This window comes from Clupea harengus, chromosome 8 (assembly GCF_900700415.2).
Source record: "Clupea harengus chromosome 8, Ch_v2.0.2, whole genome shotgun sequence".
NCBI lineage: Eukaryota > Metazoa > Chordata > Actinopteri > Clupeiformes > Clupeidae > Clupea > Clupea harengus.
In genome coordinates, this window is record NC_045159.1 from 24,219,192 (window position 1) to 24,239,970 (window position 20,779).

Genomic DNA, 20,779 nt, shown 5'->3' on the forward strand with positions numbered 1-20,779 from the left:
TTCAATGGGAGGGAATGAGGTTCAAGCCCAATATTCCACGTTACATGGCCCCATCCATAGTCCCCTCGATGCAGTGGAGTCGTCCTGTACCCTTGGCAGAGAAACAGCCCCAAAGCATAATGTTTCCACCTCCATGCTTGACGGTGGGGATGGTGTCATATTCAGCATTCTTCCCCCTCCAAACGCGGCAAGTCGAGTTGATGCCAAAGAGCTTGATTTTGGTCTCATCTGACCACATCCTGTCTCCCAATCCTCCTTAGAATCATTCAAGTGTTCATTGGCAAACTTCAGACGGCCCTGTACATGTGCTTCCTTGAGCAGGGGGACCTTGCGAGTTCTGCAGTACTTCAAACCATTACGGCGTAGTGTGTTGCCAATGGTTTTCTTGGTGACTGTGGTCCCAGCTGCCTTGAGATCATTCACAAGCTCCCCCTGTGTAGTTCTGGGGTTATTCTGCACCTTTCGGATGATCACCGATACCGCATGAGAGGATATCTTGCATGGAGCCCCAGACCTAGAGCGATGGACAGTTGTTTGGTGTTGCTTCCATTTACGAATAATCGCACCAATAGTTGTCTGCTTCTCACCAAGCTGCTTGCCGATGGTTTTGTAACCCATTCCAGCCTTGTGCAGGTCTACAATCTTATCTCCGACGTCCTTGGTCAACTCTTTGGTCTTGCCCATGGTGGTGAGGTTGAAGGTGTGAAGTATGATTCTTTGGACAGGTTTCTTTTATACACGTCACCAGTTGAGATCAGGTGTACCTTGTTAGGCCTAATGAGGACTAATCTGTGTGCTTCTTGGGCACATAACTGGTCATTGGGAGCCAGAATTCTTGCTGTTTGCTTGGGGGTTCAAATACTTATTTTCTGCATCAAATACAAATAAAGTCATAAATGTTATAAAATGCAGTTTTCTGGATTTGTTTGTTGATATTCTATTTCTCACTGTTAAAATACACCTACCATTACAATTATAGATCAAACATTTCTTTGCAAGTGGCCAAACTTAGGAAATTGGCAGGGGTTCAAATACTTATTTTCCCCACTGTATTTCAGCTAAATGTTAAGCTACATCATGCTGTTTAAACTGTTTTTCCTCTTTCGCGGGCCTTCTTAGCCAGTGCACAAAACTACATGTGAAGAGCGTGGGTGGCTGGTGGAAACATCAGGTGTGTTTATCTCTCTTTCACATTCCATCTATAATAGAACAACTCCAGGGACACGTGCTCCATAAACTATGTTCGAAAGCTTTCAAATGGTTTTTAAACTATGTTCGAAAGCTTCCAAATGTTTTTAAGTCATGTTTACAATATATACAAAAATCATTCTTTTTTTTTTTTTTCAAATAAACGATTGCTACGAATGAAAGCATATGTGAGCGTGTATCTCTAACTAACAACCATATTTTTTTTTACTGACATCCATTCCATTCAGTATCCTGGCTATGTTTTATTCAGAGTGCATGTAAGTGCAGTGTATGTACGGCGAGACCCGAAAGTGACATGACATGCTCCTAATGCATTTGGCAGCAGGTTGAGATCACTGTCTGTGTGTTGAGCATAAAGCGTAGGCCTTAATGAAGCCTTAGTGTCGGCCCAGATATACCTTATCTGGGCCGGCAGCCATTTCCCCTCCCAGCTTCTCTCTGTCTCTACAGTCTCGACCACGTGTGACATTCAACCACCCTGCTAGTGCAGCCCGAAGACCAGAGCCCACTGGAGCTCTAAACCGGTCTCTGTGTTAGACTGCGTACCACAGTGCACAGCTCAGCAAATGGAAAACACCAGAGAGCAAAGACAGAAGCAAGGTCTTCTCATTCACAGGCAGCTGAGTTTAAGGTGATGTAAAAGAGACAAAGGGACATTATAACTGTCTGCTGTATAATGCCAATGGATGTAGGTCATGTACATGTATGAAGCAGGGTTATGAGTAACACTGTGTGTGTGTGTGTGTGTGTGTGTTCTCTGTGTGTCTCTGTCTCTTGAGTATCTTAGTTCCTACAAGAAATATTCATCTCAGTCATGTGTCCTACAAGCTGTAGCAAGTACTCCAAAACACCTCCAAATCTACTCAAAGATTCTTACCTGCAATGCACAAATAGAATGAATGAATATTACATATCTGCCGTACATTAAATGGTCAAGTCAACAGACATGTCCAAATATGGAGTCAGCCACGAGTCAGCCAATGAAAAGTACTCTTGCCGTTGTCAGTCGTGGTTAGGAAGCGAACTTGCTGGCCTCTGGGCAATGGCAAATGGCGGCAGTCTGAAAGCCTTTGGTGACATCAGGAAGGTGGGGCTGAACGATGAAGCTCCATTTACAAAGCCTGTGGTTAGGGGCCTTCTGCTCTAAGACACAGATAGCTGCTAGCTTACTTTTGATATTAGTCAGTTGGGGATGTGAGCCTTTTCACACCTAAATGGAAATGGTGTAACAGAAGGCATATGCGATCAAAATCACACACGGGTAATTACAATTGATGTTTATGGTTTACAGTTAGGAGGTGAATCTCACTGAAATCATCATCAGCAGCAAATGCACACATGACTAACATGTTAATGAACCTTATGTCATATAAGACAGTAGCAGAGAACTCTTGTAAGATTGCAGTTCCACACATAGAACAAACTAAAAATTACTTAGAAGAAGTAGAAAACATGACAGTCACCATTTACCCAGCAGGAAATGGAGATGGTGATGACACTCGAGGCTATGTGTGGAAGATCTGGGGAAGTCACACGGGTGTCAACATAGGAAGGAAGAGCACTGACACGGATATAAGGTTCAGTGGGTTAGGCACGTGTCTCATCTGACAATCAATGTCCCATGGAAATGTTGTCCATTTCTCCACGGACATATGCAGTACTGCTTAACACTCTAGATCTAAAAGACCTTATCGAAGCGCAGGGCCAGGCATGAACAAGTATTACACATAGTCTGTAGATCTGATGTAGACCAAGGCTCTTTCCACCTGTTTCCACCTATCACTGTGAATACTGTGCTTAATGTACGCTATCTTTCACTTCATTCACTCCATTTGAATATTAACTGCCAAGCTCACAGAATATACAGAAAGGGTTGGTATATGTGATTTACATTTTGATACCACTGCCACACAGAATTTCTTGATGTACAGCACACATATTACCCAGAAGATCTATTCTAAAATGTCCCACTGACATGATTTTGAGATGCTATTCAATTGTATTTATGATGTAAGGTGATACTATAAAGAAAGTGTTCTCCTAGAAGATGACCCAGGATCCACAAATTCACTTTAAATGACAGCATAAACTGCAATTATTTTTCATATTTGAATATTAACACGTACGTGTCTGTATATTTGTATTTCTGTTTGGAATTCTACACAAAACATAGTATATTATTAAAGCAGTATGACAAACATTAAAAAGAAGAGGTTAGATATCAGACTAAAAAACAACAAATTATCTCAACCTTTATTTGTATTCAACCTGTTCAGTACATACATAAAGGTCGCACATAAAAGTTCAACTGCCTGTGGTTTGAGAGTGAGGAACTGAAAATCCAAGTTGTCCAATGCTGTTCATGTATAACCCCGACTCAGTCTTAGTTGTTCCAAATAAATGGATTAAAATGTCAACAAAATATCAGCACTTCACACACATTCAGTCAGTGGTAGCATCCCAACAGTTGTCTGTTGAGCGAGAAAGCAGTGGAGAAACGCTCCTGAAGTGGTTCCCTAATGACAAACCTAAAGAAGTCAGCGGTGGACAGGGAGAGGACAATTTGAAGTGAACCCAACCAATGACCAATCTGAAACTCCATATGTCCGAGTGGTAAAGATGACCTAATCAGTGGTTCCTCTTTTCTGTGGTTTAAATGTGTTTCAGACGCATAGAATGTCACCGGTTCCTATAAAGATCCCACATTGCCCAACTGTTCTCGTCACATTCTAACTACCAGGTACATGTGGGTTTATACTGAGCCAGTGGGGATGTATGTATGTGTGTATGTCACTGTGTGTATACCTCATGTTACTCATGTAAACCTACATACAACCCATTACCGCAGGTGCTGCAGTAGCAGCCACACACAACAAAATACTACAAAACATCAGGAAAGATGGCATCTCTCAGACATAAAACACATGAACACGTCATATATACGTGTTATATAATGCCTCAGTAGATGTGCTGTATGGTCAGTATATTATCTATTATGGAATACTGCTAATACAGAAATATGCAAAGGATTATCTGTTGTAAATATTACAGTTAATATGTTCACTATGAGCTAGTGGAAGTCCCTTGGTTGGCATGTTGTGGCACTGCTGGTGGACAAGCCTATAACTGAAGGTGCTCAACTGTATGGATGGAGTGAGGTAGAGGGTCACAGTCAATAAAACAACCCATGAGACATGAATCAAATTAAATATTATATTATATGTAACATTATGTATTATAATAGTTTTTGAGATGAAAACAAAAAAAGAAACAAATCGTTTCACAGTACACAGGATTTAATGCTTTATATCTTGTAATGTAATTTTTGGTCAGGAACATAAATGGTCCATTTTACAGATCACACAAAGAAAGGGAACATTACATGCGTGGGTGTATTAAGGAGAATGATATTAGAACATTCCAGAACAGTCATCTGGAGCTGAGGCTGGCGGTGCTCATTCAGTTGGTTTTATGAGCTGGCAATAGAAATTCTCAGCATACACAGGATGTTTATCTTGCGCCGTGGATTCTCAGTGTGCATTTTGAAATGCTCCTTAGGGCACAGACTTTCAAAGTGCACTCTGCCATGTGTTTGCAAACAGAAAACAAAACTCTGACCAAACTTGATGTACCAAAATCTATGAACATTCATAATTAATGATTAACCTTGGGCAGCTTTGTGTCTGTCCACCTGTGTAATGTACTGCTATATCAGGGAAACTTTAACAAGACCTCATCTTTGTGAGTGGCAAGATTTTAAGTTTGACACTACAAAGATAGATGAGCTTGTATTACATTCCTTAGTAAACAAGTGTGCAATTTAGAACACCAACCCTTTTCTTACTCTTTTTTGGGGTATTTGTTTACAGAGATACCTTCAGACTGTTGTGTCAAAGGCATCAAGTTAAAGGGATTTTTAGTTTAGCATACATAACTCAAATTGGTTAACATGTGATGCAACACTGAAACTAGTAACTTCATTAGCTGAGGTCATGATATTAGCTTGATTGGAACAAAGTAGATCTTTGCTATCCAACTGCATCTTGCACTGCACTAAAGGTGATCAGACAGTTTCACTTTATTTTCAGTTTGAGCAACAACGCCACCTAGTGCTATGATTTGACTATACTACAAGGGACTATGAATGTAGTAAAGTGTACTTCACTTCTATATTAAATATTGTGCACAGACTGCAAAAGTGCCTAGTACCACATAACTATTTAACCATTTAACTTTTTCATATCTTTTCTACATAATCTAAACAAACCACTGATGTTACCACATAACTAAGCCATGACAACTTAAATAGCTCATTGCTTAGAACACATCTCCACTGAAAGAAATGATTCTACTTACTCTAAATATTGTACTTGTCATCCAGTCATTGTCTCATTGTGGAAACTTTTCTCTGAGGTAATCGAATTAGACGGCAGCATGGTATCCAGAGAACAGCAAAGTGGTTTTAGAAGATAGAGGACATGACAGAGCAACTAGAGACAGTCTGAAACCATGCATATTAACATTACACTATGTGTTTCAACCTGTATTGAACAAGTCGTCTAACAATTCTGAAGTTCAGTTTGTATCTTTATTAACATGCTGTTGCCTCAACACTTCAACGAATTATGAAAAAAAAAAAAAACACAAAAATGACAGTCATTACAAAATTAGAGACAAATCATGGCAATATTTCTCTGGTTTGAGTTTAGCCGTATCATACAATTGATTGAGTTGTAAAAACCAGGTTTATGTGTTCACAGATGTGTCTCTGGACTTGTAGATCACTCCTCGGCCTTTCAGCTCTCTAACCACCCCTGCAAAAATAAAACAAACAAACAAACATGCCGTCAGAAACCCCATTTCCACTTTAGGAATAGGCTACACCACAAAGTTTGTATGGGTTTGTATCTGCATATGAACACACCTGGGGGTAACCGACCAGTGACTGTTACTGCATAAACTCCAGGCTTGAAGTTACCTGAAAACAGCAATAGATGATTTAGGCCTAACGGGTAAACTTGTTCCTTTCACACACTTGTCATGTTCTGAGACAGTCTGTCACGAAACACATGGGCACTTACTTATTCTCTGCCATCTGGCAACCCAACTATCCTCAGGATTCATCTGGGCAATTACTCTAAAAAGGAAAAGCACGGTATGAAACGGGAAACCTGAAATGTTGATAACTGTACGGATTTATTTACAATACATATATAGACATACATACAGAAGTACCTTTACAGTAATTTGTTTAGCAGGGCCATATGTACGGTGGCCCTGAGAGCTCACAGCACTGCAACTTAAGAAAACACATGCAAATATAGTTGCAAGCAGCAATGAATGGGCCAGGCCTCCCAGCAGGGCATAGTTACCATGGTAACTTGATCAAAGATTTCTAAATTTATATGAGCTCACTTCCTGTTTTGTGAATTCAATAGGCTGTAGCCAAAAAGACAAATGGTTTTGAGAAAAAGAAAAATCCACCTAATAACTTTTGTAAGGCTTGGTCTGATCTGTTGCGAATTTGGTGAACATTGGCCTGTGAAAAATGTTTTAACAAATTAAAATGTAAAATAAACAAGGCTGACTTCAGTCAGTTTTCATTGTCGCACAAACGACACACAGCAACACACACGTGCATATATAGGTGGCGACACAGTACACACAAGACAAATGCAGGCCAAGGTCGCAGTGAATTTACTCTCTACTTTTATCCCATCCTGGACTGTCCCTCCTCCGGGACTCCAGGACAGGTGGGCAGCCTTCAGGCGCCCGGGGACCTAGTCAAGTGATCTGTCTTGGTCAGGGACGGACAGTTCAGTTCTTCTGCATGTTTTTCGGTTGGGGTTCTTAGTGGAGGAAACCCCTTGTGAACACGGGTAGAACATGCAAACTCCACACAGAAAGGCCCAGGAGATAGCCCACTGGAGGCCTGGGGAGAACCTACCCCCCAGGACCAACAGCGCCCCATTGGGAATTGAACCCAGGACCTTCTTGCTGTGAGGCGGCAGTGCAAGCACCTGAGCCACAATATCCAAAATGGTGGCCTCATCAATTAGGTTGATTTGACAAGTTGTCGTATCTCGGCCTTGGGACCTCTTACGGTATCACCATGCACAGGTAAAATACAGTAAAATACAGCTTATTAAAATACAGTTATTAGCTTTGAATCAAAGCACTGCTGAAGTATGACCTCACTTCCTGTACGGCGACTTTACAACCAATCTCGATTGGCTGTGATGGACAAACACTTTCGAATAACAAAAATCTGTGTGATAACTTCTGTGAGACTTCTGTCTGAAGATCATCTGTGCCAATTTGAAGAGTGGCCTGTCATTTTTGATCAACTTTTTCATTTCCAATTTTGGAAATTGACGTCATGGGGTACGTTGAACTTGGATGGATCTGAGGAATCCAATGGTACCATTTTCATTTTTGAAAACCGGGCATGCCGTTCAAAACGTGCTTAAACGCACCTCCAAATTTGACCCATTGATGTCGCAGAGCACTCGAGGCGCAGACATGAAACTTGGTGAAAAGAATAAGGAGACTGTCCCCAGTCAAAGTAATAGGATGAAAGGGGGTGGGGCTGGTCAAAGGAGGTTCATTTACTGTAAAGAAGCAATGTTAAAATAAAAAATAAAACATCTTTTCATCACAAAAAAACATCAAAATGTAGTTAATGAACTAGTTTAATTACAGTTATCTGCTCCCCAACACTGTAGCAAAAGGACAGTGCTAGGTTAACAGCTGATATCTGCAATAATATCAAAGTAAACCAAAAACACTTACATTTTATGTTACATGTGCTCTTAACTTGCTTGTGTTTTGTCTATTTGCATGTTAAGTTGCAGTACGATGAGATCTCAGGGCCATCATACATATGTTTACTTAAGGACTTTGCTTATAGGTCTGCTTTTTTTTTACAAGAATATAGGAGTATGTAGACCATGCACGACACGTACACACACATAGAGAGACAGAGAGAGGGCAATAAAAGCATGTTTAGCTATTTTAAGCGTAGTTGTATGATCACAAGACAGCATGACAAATCAACACCAATCTTACCCATCAAACGACGAACTCGTGCACTCATAAACCATCTCACGATTTCCTTTCATCTGTAAATACGTTTCGCAATTGTCGCAGCCATCATACTCAAATTGATCTATTGTCTGTAGAGACAGATAAATGCAGTTAACGTTAGAAAGACAAAAATGAAAGGAGAGCTAAGGTTTCAATGGTACGAGGCAAGCTACGTTTTCTAGATATCTAATGGCATTAAACGTTACCTTCACAAGAGAGCACAAAAGACAAGCCCGCAAATGGCGCAAATCCTTAGGCACGGTGTCTAATGCCATTTCAGATTCACAAATACATAAACTCGAAACAAAGAAACGAAGAAAAGCTATGGACAAGGCAAAACACACGCTTCCGCGTTTATTTTTGATGACGTCATTAAGAAGCGTCAGCTTTCTGTCGGACAGCGTATAATGTATGGTATGTAGGTATTTATCGTATCTAAAAAGTGAAGCAACCACAGGTCTAGCGCCCCTCATGGTACAATGTGCAACATCAATTCTTAAGGTGTGTGGGACAAGACAACTATCAAATGTTATCTATCACAGTAGCCTACCCATTACCACTATGGTGAAAAGTAGGTAGTGCAATAGTAAAATACTGTTTGCCTGTTTGGAAGGAGTGTCTCTTTGGTCCGCGCTAGTACTGGGGTCTTTTGCGAAAAGCTTTGTAGAAGCTTGTTGTTTTACTTCCTCACACCTACACATAGACTACAACTCACCAGTACATTTCTGTTCTTGATCTCAAAGAGGGAAAATATATGTCTATATTTCCAGGACAGCAAGCTCACATTGCCTGCGCTGTCAGACATTGTGTGGGCTAGTCTATTGATTCACACTGATTCATTGTGCCACCAAGTCAGGTGACATTAGATCATAAACAGGAAATTGGAGTGCATTTGTCTGCTATCGTCTGTAGTTGTCCATTACTATTTTCATGCAGGACAGAAGTGACTAATGAGCCCATTTCAATTTCAGTAATTGTAATTGTGTTATTTAATTTGAAAAAGTATTTAGTTACGTTACTAGTTACTGTCAAAGTAATGGATTTAGAGTGATGAGTTACTTTGTAACGTGTTACTTTCAACACAGATTGTTAAAAGGTGTGTATATACTTATGAATTAAGTGATTAACAGCCTTCCCTGGAAGAGACCAGCTGCAGCACCTGCATCACGCCCTTCCAGTTCATTCAGCTGAGCTTGTAGTAGAGTTTGTCAGGCCATTAGAACTTAATCTAACCTACCATAGTTACTGTCTTATCATTTCTTGTAACTGTTACATTTAAATGTTTTGACAGTCAGGTCTTGTTGTGCTGTATTCTACAATCACTGATCCAGACTGTTTGCGCTCTCAAAGATTTTAGATAGTGCCTGAATTAAAACAGTTACCAGGGCCTGATGTGATTCTGACCCTACCTAAATGCAATTTTTTTGAAAGGTCATTGAATGGAGATATGGCAAATACATACCAATGTGAATTAGTACAATATCAGTGAAGTTTGTACTGTAAGTTCCTTTGTAACATATGGTGACATAAGAGACACACTTAAGTGGTAGGCCTATATTTAAAAATCACCAACTGGAAAATCTACAAAGGGAATACATGTCGTTTCATTATTTGTCTTTTTCTAGGGACTAAAACCCAAAAATATGGTGAGACAAAATCCCTATTGTTGCTATTGTAATGTGCAAGGGGTAGTGGAGCTTCTGCGTACATAAGAAAGAGACTCCCAGCATGCCTTGAACAGAGACTAGCCTGTGTCCTGTGTGTGTTTCATAATGGGCATGTTCGATCTTAGAATGTTGATTGTCTCCCTTTTGTGTCCAGTTTTAGTGTGTGTGACTGTTATTATTTTCCCTGTGTACTCTGTACCGTTTAAGTCCTGTGTTAGTTCCCTGTGTTAGTTAGCATATCTCTGTGCATCGTCACTGTCTTTCTTTATGTTGAAATTAGACTTTCATTTTCCCTGATATCACACTTTTCTGCTTGACAAGACCAGCCTACAATCACAACATAATATAGGCAACCACACAGCATTATGAATCCTAAGTAATTACATAACAATTAATCAGTGTAAAATGTACAAATCAAGCACTTTTCATTTGATTGATGAATTAATTATTATTTCTTGTAGAATCCTCATATTATTATAGATAATAATTTCATTTTCCATGCCTGCATTCTATTATGACATCCCCATGTTAAAATCTGTTCATCTTTGTGTCTTGGTTCTTGCTTTCTTACCACATATTTAATAACTCTGATTGGAACCGCAAGTTTAGCCAGTTCTCTTTCCAGTGTCTTTGGGGCTGATTCTATAGCTGGAGTTTGGGCAACTATAAGTTGAATTGGATGCTATGGTTTTGTGACTCGGCTTGTGATAACATGATAAGACCCTAATCACAATATTACACTGAATATAAAGTAAAACAAAGTACATTATTTACAAAATACATGGAATTACTGGGATCTGCACTGGATGTTACATTTTTGATTGTCTTTATGCTTCTGTTTGACCTCCTACATGGTGTGCACGCACCAGCGAAACCCAGCGAAAAGTAGTGTTGTTCCTCATGAAGTTGCTTGTGAAGTATGGTAAGCGTAGCCACAGTACATCTTTTATATCAACATTATGGACATGGCATGCATTTTCCAGTGCTGGCAAGGTGCATCCACAGTAATGTCTCACAATGTATTTCAAAGACAAAAGAAGAGGGTATGACTTTTAAGTGTCAATGACTGTTGCTAAACATTTACATGATGCCACCATTTTTCACTGAAGGGCAAAATAAAGTCAGTAGTCAGCATGAAAACTCAACTCAACTCCATGAAAAACATTTCACTTTAACTTATTGGCCGAATGTGCTCCCTCTTACTAACTAATGACAACATGACATGTGTTTGGAACTTGTGTGCCACCCAGCAGGGCAGCAACATTCATCCAATTGGTTGACATGACTCGTGACATTCTGTATGGAATTCAAACACATCTGATGAGATCGCGCATAACGGTTCGGGAATACTTTCAACGGTTCTGAGAAGACACCTCAAAACTCTAGATTAGCTGTTGGAAGAAGGCGTAGGTAAGTTGATAATTCTACCAAATAGCGAGAGACAAGTACATTTTTATTTATACAAATATTAAGCCTCCATCAATTTTAACTGGTTGTATAATAAATTCACTGATCTGTTTAGAAATCGGACACTTTATGCTTCTCACATAGCTTTGTAACTTAGTTATAGCATAGCTTTGCTAGCTAACGTTCTTCTACTGTCATACTATTTTGTGTGTTACCTGTAGCTGGACATCCATGTTAGCTAACACTAGCAAATGTAAGCGAAACTTAGCTAGTGCCATCTAAAAGGCTTGAAAAGTCTAAGTTCGATCATTCTGGTCGGATGATCTGATCTGAAAAAGATTCAGTGACATAATTCATATTTCTTTTGCAGTGATCAATTTACCATGGAATTCGAAGAGGCTCTGCTTACCATCCCTATCAACCCTAACAATTTCCCCGCGAAGCTGTGGCGTTTAGTCAACAGTCCCAAAAATCGTTCTATTCGATGGGATTCTTGTGGGGAAGGTGTGATGATCGATCAGCAGCACTTTGAAGCAGAATTGCTGTCACCAGTGAAACCCAATGGAGAGTCATCGGACCTTTTTAAAACAACAAACTTTACCAGTTTCATTCGTCAATTGAACCTTTACGGATTCAGAAAGGTGGTGCTCGCGCCAGGCAATTCTGAGAGGTCTGGGGAAAGAGACCTTACTCTAATGGATGGAATTCAACACCACTTCCATAATCCGAATTTTAAAAAGGATCACCCAGAATTATTAGTGAATCTTAAAAGGTTAACCAGCATGAATAAAGCAAAACTTGAAGCAGGATTGGAAGTTAACTGCCGACCACCAAGTCGTTTTAGAAGGCTCCTGGTAAATTCTCCAGACGCCAACGACAGAGACCAAATAGAAAAGCAAGGTAAAGCTAAAATAATCAAACTCAACAGTTAGCTGTAGTGGACGATTTGGTTTGTTTGAGTAAAGTACACTGTCATATTAGACCTATATTACATTTTACATTTTGGTGTGTTTCATTATGTCCATTAGGTACGATGTTTGCTGGACCAATTCATCGGGGACTCTCTCGGGATAAAGTAGCTCCCCATCCTTATCATCGCGGGCAAGTTCAACCTAAAGAGTACGACAGAACCCCTATTCCAGCCCGTGGCTGGATAATGGGCCATGGCGATGCTTCCTCTCCTACTACATTTTACACCGACAAAGGGATACCTGTGTCTGTAATACGCCGATTCATGACGGATCCTCCTTGCCCTGTGCAGTCTAGCCCTACCACTGTACATGTCCAGCAGGGATCACAAAGCGTTTCAATCAATGGGCAAAAACTGAGTGGTTTTGCACCTCACCATTCTCAATATCGGCCTGGATTTTATTCTGCTGGTAAGCAAGTAACATTGCACACTACATGCAAAATACAATGATGCACCCATCATTTTTTTTTTTCGTTAAAGGGGGAAATACAACAATCACATACTTGCAGTATTAAAACTATACATTTCCAATCGTTTCTTTAGACACGATTTTGTTTTTATAACTAACTATTACTTGTTGCAGTGTGTCAGTGCTGTACATCAGGAGCCATGGACACAGATATGAGTTCTTGTGTTCACCAGACTGCATCCTCATTTCCGCATTATAGCTATTATCAGGTAGTTTTTGTTTAGTATTGTTGTACTTATGTTTGCTCCTTCTCTTCATTGAAAAAATATTTACATATTTAAAAGTTTGATTTTATTAACATAATCACTTTTCATTTGATGAATTTTAGCCAAATTATCAGGTGGGTTACCTACATCCCAGTAACCAGAACCAAGACTGGCAAAGCACAGAGTTACAGGATACAAAGAAGAATGATGTTAACCTGGACACCGTCTTCCAAATCGTTGATGAGCTTCAGGCCTCCCCAAAGATTCACATGGTGAAAGTGGAGACGGCAGAGGAACATTACCGTCCTGCCCTTCCTGCAGAGTCAGGTCCTGAGTGCACAGTCTACGGTTTGTCTGCCCAAGCCTCTTCTCAGGGTAATGCTGGTGACTCAGTCAACAACGCTGGCATGTCCATTGCCATGGATTCTAACACAATGGCTCCCTATGCCCCTGTCCCAATGGGTGGAATCATCATGGCTATGCCAGGGAATGTGCCGTCGGGAATTGCCTTCACTGTGGGTGGCACTGCTTCCAATCTGCCAGAGGCTGCCTCAGAAGGAAGAACTGAGCAGAGGCCTTCCCTGCCAGAGCCTGCGGAATCAACATCCACTTATGTCAACCAGGTTAGGGTGTCCTTCTGTATGGTTTCATTTACATGATCTCAGTTCATCATCAGCACAAAATAGAGATTATTGTAGAGATTATGGTAGGGATGCCACTGAACACGGCATATGGACTACAATTTAAAGAGTTTGCCATAAAGATAACATGTTTTATTTATCTCCAGGTGACTAGCAATGCTGTGCACGAGGGGTCCTCTGACAAGGCACTGAAGAATGAGGCAGACACCACCATTAACCTGAGTGACATTACAATGTCTCAAGAGGGCAGAAGCTCCAGAAAGCAGAGCAAGTCACCTGGTGAGACTTTAGTTTTCTAGAACACCTACTCTGAATGTTCTTAGTCACGGACTCAAAGATACTGGGGTTGAGATGTTGTAACTGTGGACATGCACATTAGAACTCCTTGCTCATATGTCTGGATTTGAAATTGGCTTGACACAAGATTGATGCACTTTTCTATAATTTTCCTGCGGGACAATTAAAGGGTCAGTGTGTAGTTTTTAGTGGCATCTAGTGGTGAGGTTGCTGAATTGCAATCAGCTGAATACCTTTCCCTTTACAAGTGTGTGCGAGTACCTACTGTGACTGTCAAATGCCATAACAACGCGAAAAGCCCTATCTTGAGCCAGTGTTTTGGTTTGTCCGTTCTGGCCTACTGTAGAAACATGGCGGTGCAACATGGCGGACTCCGTGGAAGAGGATCCGCTCCCAATGTAGATACAAAGGGCCAAATGAAATTAGGCTAATGAAAACGCAACGATTCATAGTTACAGGTAATTATACACTAATGAATATATAATTATGAATACTATATTCCATTTCTACTAATACAAGCCACTAAAAACTACAAACTGTACCTTTAACTGATTGCCTGAAGGGTGGTATAGAAGTGTGTATAAAGGTACAGACTGTGTTTCGCCCCCCGTCACCAACCCTTCTTTACATATTTGAAAAACTGTTTTAAGAAAAAGTGCAAGCTATTGTGACATCTCAAGGCTAATGAAAGAAAAATTATAGAGTAATATATAGCACTGTACACAGTATAGTATTTGAAGGTAAAAGATATAAGGCACAATGAATATTTCTACATTTTGACTAATATGTATTTTACAGATATCAATGAAAATAATGTCAGTGTTTTTTATGACTATAACTTGACACAAAAGTTTGTTACATTTTGGTTACATAGGTTTGTTACACTTTATTGTAACGGGCACATGCTTTTGGGCAGCACGCTATGTGTACAGAGTTTTGCTCATTTTGATCTATTTGATATGTGCATGTCTGAATGTCTGCTTTGGTTTTTTCACCGCCCCTTTAGATCTTAACATGTTGGTGGACGTAGCCTGCAAGCAGGAACCTTAATGGTCACCAGTCCTCTAATTTCAACACCAGCAGTGCTGCCCAGAGTTCTGCACAGTTCTGCAAGTTTCCTATGGTTTAAATTCAAGCCCTATTTTAGAAAACATGCCTTATGACATACTATATCTGCCATGGAGATTGTATGCTTTAAGTTATTTAACTTTGTTTTGACATGTATGCGGTTATGTTATTTATGTATTTATTTATTGGTTTCATTAGTTGAGTTCATGCTTTTCTATACAGTTTTACAGTTTTAAAGTAGCCAGTGACTAATAATAATATAACTACATAACAAGACAATCAAAAATGTAAACATTGTGAAACATAAATGTGCTTACATTCATTTTAATGCAACCTCAATGTTTTTTATTTTTGATAAATGCAAATATGAATATTAATTTTAATTTAAAAGAATATTCTGGTTTAATCCACATTCTTTTTATGTTATATAAAAATAAATATTTGTAATAATTTGAAATCTAAATTATTATTTTGCTTACAATTAAGACGTGCCTTCTAAACAGTGATTCTCATTTTTACTTTGTTTTATTAAAACACTGAGAATATTTGTCTAATATGGCAGTTCTGGTCTCTCTTTTGTGTTTGTTTGTTAAATTGCACCTATACCAAGCTAAACCTAAAATTAGTGCACACGGCGTTTGAAGCGAATATTCTAAAAATACTATTTTCTGCTGCTAGTAATTTGGCGTACCTGCTCTCTGCCAATGTCACCACATGAGGTCGTCAGTCAGCCCCTTTTCATCAGTATGGCTGACCGCTGCTCCACCCTCGGTGACAGGCAGTCAGCAGGTAGGCAATCTATGAGATCCCAGGGGAGGGAGACTCGGGTAAGAGTCGAGACTTCGCAAATGTACAGCTCTGCTGGAACTCAATTTTTAAGGAGAACGACGCGTATACTCTGGGATTTTGAAACAGTAACTTTTCACATCAACAGACAACTTTTTCTGGTGCCCTGTGTGTCTGACAGTTCTGAAGTGTGCCTTTTGAGACTCTCGAAAAGATCCCGGCATTTAGGAGCTGTAACTTGGGAGTTAAGGAAAATACACTGTCGAACGTGCTTGGGGACGGAGCAGGCTTTAGATGCTGTTCAGAATTTTGATTATTAATTTACTTCAAGTGGATACAACATCAGCAATTATCACGTGTGGCCGGGAGTCAGACGTTCGTGGTTAGTTAGATACTTACTAGTTGGTAAAGTAATGGTTCCACAGCCTATGTGAATCATTTCTGAAAACTCGAGTTATAAGGTTTTGACGAATACTCGCTCTACATCTACGCTCGACTTTTGCCGCATTGGAGACCACGGAACACGTTGTAGCCACAGTATGTTTAAAATGTTCTGTTGCTCCGTATCCACGAGCAGAACTTTAGCCTGAACTTCTATGTTGTATCAGTTTCAGTTTATCAACAATGATGTGCGGCATACCTGGTCTTTTTAATATGAAGCTTCGGTTCCTCTGGAGATATACCATATGCGCTGGAGTTTCAAAGTGTTTCGAAGAGGAGACTTGCGTTGGGAGTATTTCAGCAACCTGTTGAGTCGCTACATTAAAATTTGCTATGGAAATGTAACTTGAATGATTTGGAATAAGCTGTATAGTGATGTTTATCGCGACGTGACGGGTCGTTTGTCGAAAAGGGATCACAATTATTCACGTTATTTTTATCAGTCTAAATTGTTTTCTGAAACAAACTGGATTGAATCGAACTTTGTTTAATCAAGAAGGAACCTGCACTTTTTAAGTGAAGAGACCGTGTACCTCCATCAAGACAAAATACGTGTCTTTGAAAGGTGGAATTAATGCACGTTTTCAAGTTCGTATTTTCAGTAATTGGCCTCATGATTCATGTGTGTGCTTTATGTTTGGCCTCTCCTGTAAGCGATACAGGGTAGCCAACATATTTATTTACCATTTAATTTACAGTAATACTCATGCTGATGTTTTTTCCAAACACAATGATATAATTTTTAAACTGAGCTGATGCGTGCCTGTTTTAAAAGTTGACACGGTTTACTATTGTCTCTGATTATGAGATCAACTCTTTTGCGACTATTTTCTGAAGGAGAAAACATTCAGGACATGGTGTAAAACAACAGACTTTCCGTGTGCAATAGAATGCAAAGTCTCCTGTTTACCAGCGGTTGTTGTAGTCTTTAGACTGGACAAATAGATTGGTCGGAACATTTCCCCCCTTGACTCTACTCGTCGAAGGTTTGACAGCTTTGTTGTCCACAATGTGCGGCCGGAGCCCGCCGCTGCAGCCGGTGCAATGACCGTTCTCCAGCGGCGATTGGCCGGGCTCTGGCCGTGGCTGCTAATGGCGGCCCTTCAGGTGGTTTTTGGCCAGACTGGCGTGGTGCTGGCGGCTACAGTGGAGTCGGAGCGATCAACCACCAGAGCGGTCATCAAGGTGACTCTTCTCAAACACGATCCGTCAGGGAGGCCTATCACTCTGGAAGGGGTGTTTGCTGGAGGGAGCGCCGGCTACGCAGAAGGGAAATTAATGCAGGTAGGTGTCAGATTTGTTTGCGAAGTTTATTGAGCAGATATCTTGATACATTCAATACAATGATAACATTCAGTTGTGAGGACATGTCTCAAAAAGTAGACCAAATTAGCTTAGGAGCCTACGCTAAAGCTAGCCAACAACATAGGGCAGCCTAGCTGTCACTGTGCAGTAGGCCTCGTGAAATAGATTGTTGGGCATGACATTTTGGCCTCATACACCTGTCAGAGGTAGGCTACCTGTCTGTTTTGATACAAGTCTCTCGTAATACTTTTTAGTTGACTGAACTAAAGTTGGTTGCCAGTCCATCACATATCAAACTTGACTGTGATATCCCATGTTTTTTTTTTTTCCTTTTTGAGTTGGTTTCCATTCATATTTTTGCTCAACCTATGGTCATTCACGAACAAACCGTTTGGCTACAGTTTGAATGTGGTCACAGAATTTGACAATAACCCTTTTCTGAGTTAGCACAAAAACTCAAATCCTAATACTTTTCTTCATATTTCACATCTCTGGTGTAGGCCTACATACATCTGTAAGTCCGTGTGTTAATGACACATGTAAACATGCTCGTTGTTGCCGTCCTGGCTCGAACGTATTATTTTAAAAACGTGTTTCTTCGTCTGCAATCAGGGTGTGGGCATATAATGCACATAAATTACAATAATTTCTGAACACTGTGTAAAACTCTTGTGAAACGGTACTTTGTCCATTATTTTGCTCAATTTGTGTAGGGTGTTGTTACCTCTGGTTATGGATCTGTTTGCATTTACCTGTGTTGATTATCAGCTGTAAAGTGCATGGGATCATAGATAGATAATCCTCATATTGGCCCTCAGAAATTCTTTGCTCTCAGCAAAGTTGGTCCATATCCTTAGTATAAGTTGTTTGTGCATGTGCAAATACAGTATTGAACTGTACTGATAGGTGCAGTTGACATGTCAGTCATCACAACTAGAGCTATGGAATTAAAGATTGTGTGTGTGTGTGTGTGTGTGTATTTCTGGGTCCTCATTTTAGAAAAGGGTTCTCTCACCACACAGAGACAGTGTTGTACTATGCGAGATGCTCTTTGTTGCAGTGCCAACCTGTTGCAACAGGTTTCTGTTGCCTTGGCCCGCCACTTTATGTTCTCTCTTTCTAGTCCTGTCCCTGAGGGGATTGGAGGGGGGGGGGGGGGGGAGGAAGGGTAGAACACTGAGTGGAAGAAAGGGGATGGGACATTCTTTGGTCCTCTGTCACCAAGTCTCCCATCACTTAGAAAAATTGTAAAAGTTATGAAGGTTATAGTATCCAACTGGGGTGGGGGGAAGGGGGATGGGGGGGGGGTTATATTGATTTGAGTGCTCCCTGGATAAACCGTCTAACCGAACATTGATTTGTGAGTACATGTGTGGCTTTACCCTTTCGACCCGAGTGTTTTGAAAAAAAAAATAAACACACAGACAGAGAAATATCTTCTCGAAGTGAAGCTCACTCTTACCATTTAGGATTAGCTCTTTTTTCCCCCTTTTTCTTTTCTCAGTTTTCAGGCGTGTCTGACTCGCTATCCCCAGGCTACTCCGAATTGGACTCGCTCATCCGTGGTGGAGCATGACAGCCAGTTTTCATAACCCACAGTAATTACACCTCTCTGACCACGTTTGATCTTCTTAAGCGTGTTGTTTCTCTAGGCCACAGGTTGGCGAGGAGAGCCCCTGAATTTTCCTCTTTTTCTGGCCTGTCGGTGGATCACAGAGAAACACAAGATTAGACATGGTGGAAGCACTTTATTTTAGGGGGGAAGAAGAGAGAGAGCTCTACTATTGGCCTTAAATGAGCTTATTCTCTGTTAGGTTGTTGAGTCTCAGTTACAGTAATGTTTCCCAAAGTCAGGCAAAAACCTGAATTCAGAGAGCTTCAACTCAAGCAATAAGACTCTTTAAGTTTGTGCGTGTGAGGTTGTGTCTCTTGGCTTTATTGATTTTTTTTTTCTCCAGTAACTCCATCAGTCAATGGTATGATAAACATTTGTGACATGGGTATGTTCTTTAGACTACTGGAAAGTTGAATGGTTAAGTGATCTGAAGTGGACACCAGTAGGCTGTAAGCAGAGACATCATAAGGGAGGAGACCAGTCACTGACAGGAAAAGCAATGGGGGAAATAGGAGGCAATCCATAACGCTAGGCCTGAACATGGGGTATTTGTAAGAGCAAATCACATTTCAGGAAACCGCATAACTGACGTTTCTCCTCCCTGCACGTTCTGTGTATTTCCACTGTTGCCATAGTAATAGCCGTGCCATGACATTTGGTGCATGCACAGTGAGCAGGTCAACTTGGAGAATAGTCTTTTCTAGCCTTATTTGAGCGGTTGGGGAAACAACATTCACACTGTTTATGTCAGATTTAAATGCAGATTCACGTGCTATACTTTGAATGTCTGTTTGACCATCCTATGTGGAGTTATGGATCTCTCCCCATTCCTTTAGATAGAGGCCTGATATTGTTTGCCCAAAATAGCTGCCCAGAGGCATTGCCAAGATGGCTGCTGAGTGGCGAGACTTGCCTATTAGGACTTTGCTGTAAGGCTTTATCTTTAGTGTGAAGCGTCTGTGTCAGTATAGTAGTTCCAATGGCAGAATTTGAGTAAACACTACTGCACTGAATGTATATGATGGTACTTAGGCATAGGCTATGTTTCAGTACATTGAGATGCATCACACTATTTCAGCTGGATTAAAACTGGATAATAAAATCAACTGATTTTCAATTATTAGGATACTTTACCAGTAGTAGTCGTCCTTTCAACCATCTGTGTCATTTGAGACGGATGGCTTGTCTCATAGTAAGTTTTACTTTACCGGAACATGGTTGAGCAGCAAATTGATTACTTTGTCAGTTTCATTGAATAGCAACACTGCAATTTTAGCACAATCTGATTCAGTGGCCACTGTCTGTTTCCTTTACTTTGATCTCAATATATCACTTTCACAAAGCCTTTTTTATCTCCATATCTCCTAGAGGTTATAAACACCTATGATTTAGCCATCTTTGCATATGTATGTTTGGATGTGTCAGATTCCCCCTACCAAGCACCATAACAAAACCCACTGCATTCTCAGTGAGTAAGTGAAGTGTACTGTGGGATAGCTTTGAACTTGAGGCAAAAGGCAGCTATCCTAGAGGCCTTGTGAAAGGCGGGGGGGGGGGGGGGGGGGTTCCGCTTGCTGCACCTTTTGAAGTTAATCCTCTGATAGACCCTCTT

At 40.5% G+C, this 20,779-nt stretch overlaps 3 protein-coding genes across 3 annotated transcripts in view; 2 read left to right on the forward strand and 1 right to left on the reverse strand.

The window, feature by feature from the left end:
- Window positions 1-4,408: 4,408 nt before the first annotated feature.
- supt4h1 (SPT4 homolog, DSIF elongation factor subunit) lies at window positions 4,409-8,697 on the reverse strand. Its single transcript, XM_012822783.3, has 5 exons — window positions 8,502-8,697; window positions 8,278-8,384; window positions 6,291-6,346; window positions 6,134-6,187; window positions 4,409-6,023 (listed from the first exon to the last, which is right to left on the reverse strand). Exons 1-5 carry the CDS (start codon window positions 8,568-8,570, stop codon window positions 5,956-5,958), a joined length of 354 nt encoding a protein of 117 aa, XP_012678237.1. The 5' UTR covers window positions 8,571-8,697; the 3' UTR covers window positions 4,409-5,955.
- A 2,555-nt stretch (window positions 8,698-11,252) lies between these two features.
- On the forward strand, window positions 11,253-14,410 carry hsf5 (heat shock transcription factor family member 5). The gene is made up of 7 exons (XM_042708563.1): window positions 11,253-11,372; window positions 11,740-12,269; window positions 12,398-12,748; window positions 12,923-13,017; window positions 13,137-13,637; window positions 13,802-13,934; window positions 14,299-14,410. Exons 2-7 carry the CDS (start codon window positions 11,753-11,755, stop codon window positions 14,352-14,354), a joined length of 1,653 nt encoding a protein of 550 aa, XP_042564497.1. The 5' UTR covers window positions 11,253-11,372; window positions 11,740-11,752; the 3' UTR covers window positions 14,355-14,410.
- Window positions 14,411-16,762: 2,352 nt separating this feature from the next.
- LOC105896055 (E3 ubiquitin-protein ligase RNF43) overlaps window positions 16,763-20,779 on the forward strand; it is a 75,441-nt gene continuing 71,424 nt past the window's right edge. The window contains exon 1 of the mRNA XM_031572424.2: window positions 16,763-17,531. Within this exon, the coding sequence (XP_031428284.1) occupies window positions 17,292-17,531 (240 nt within the window). The 5' untranslated portion in view covers window positions 16,763-17,291. The remainder of the gene's footprint in view (window positions 17,532-20,779) is intronic.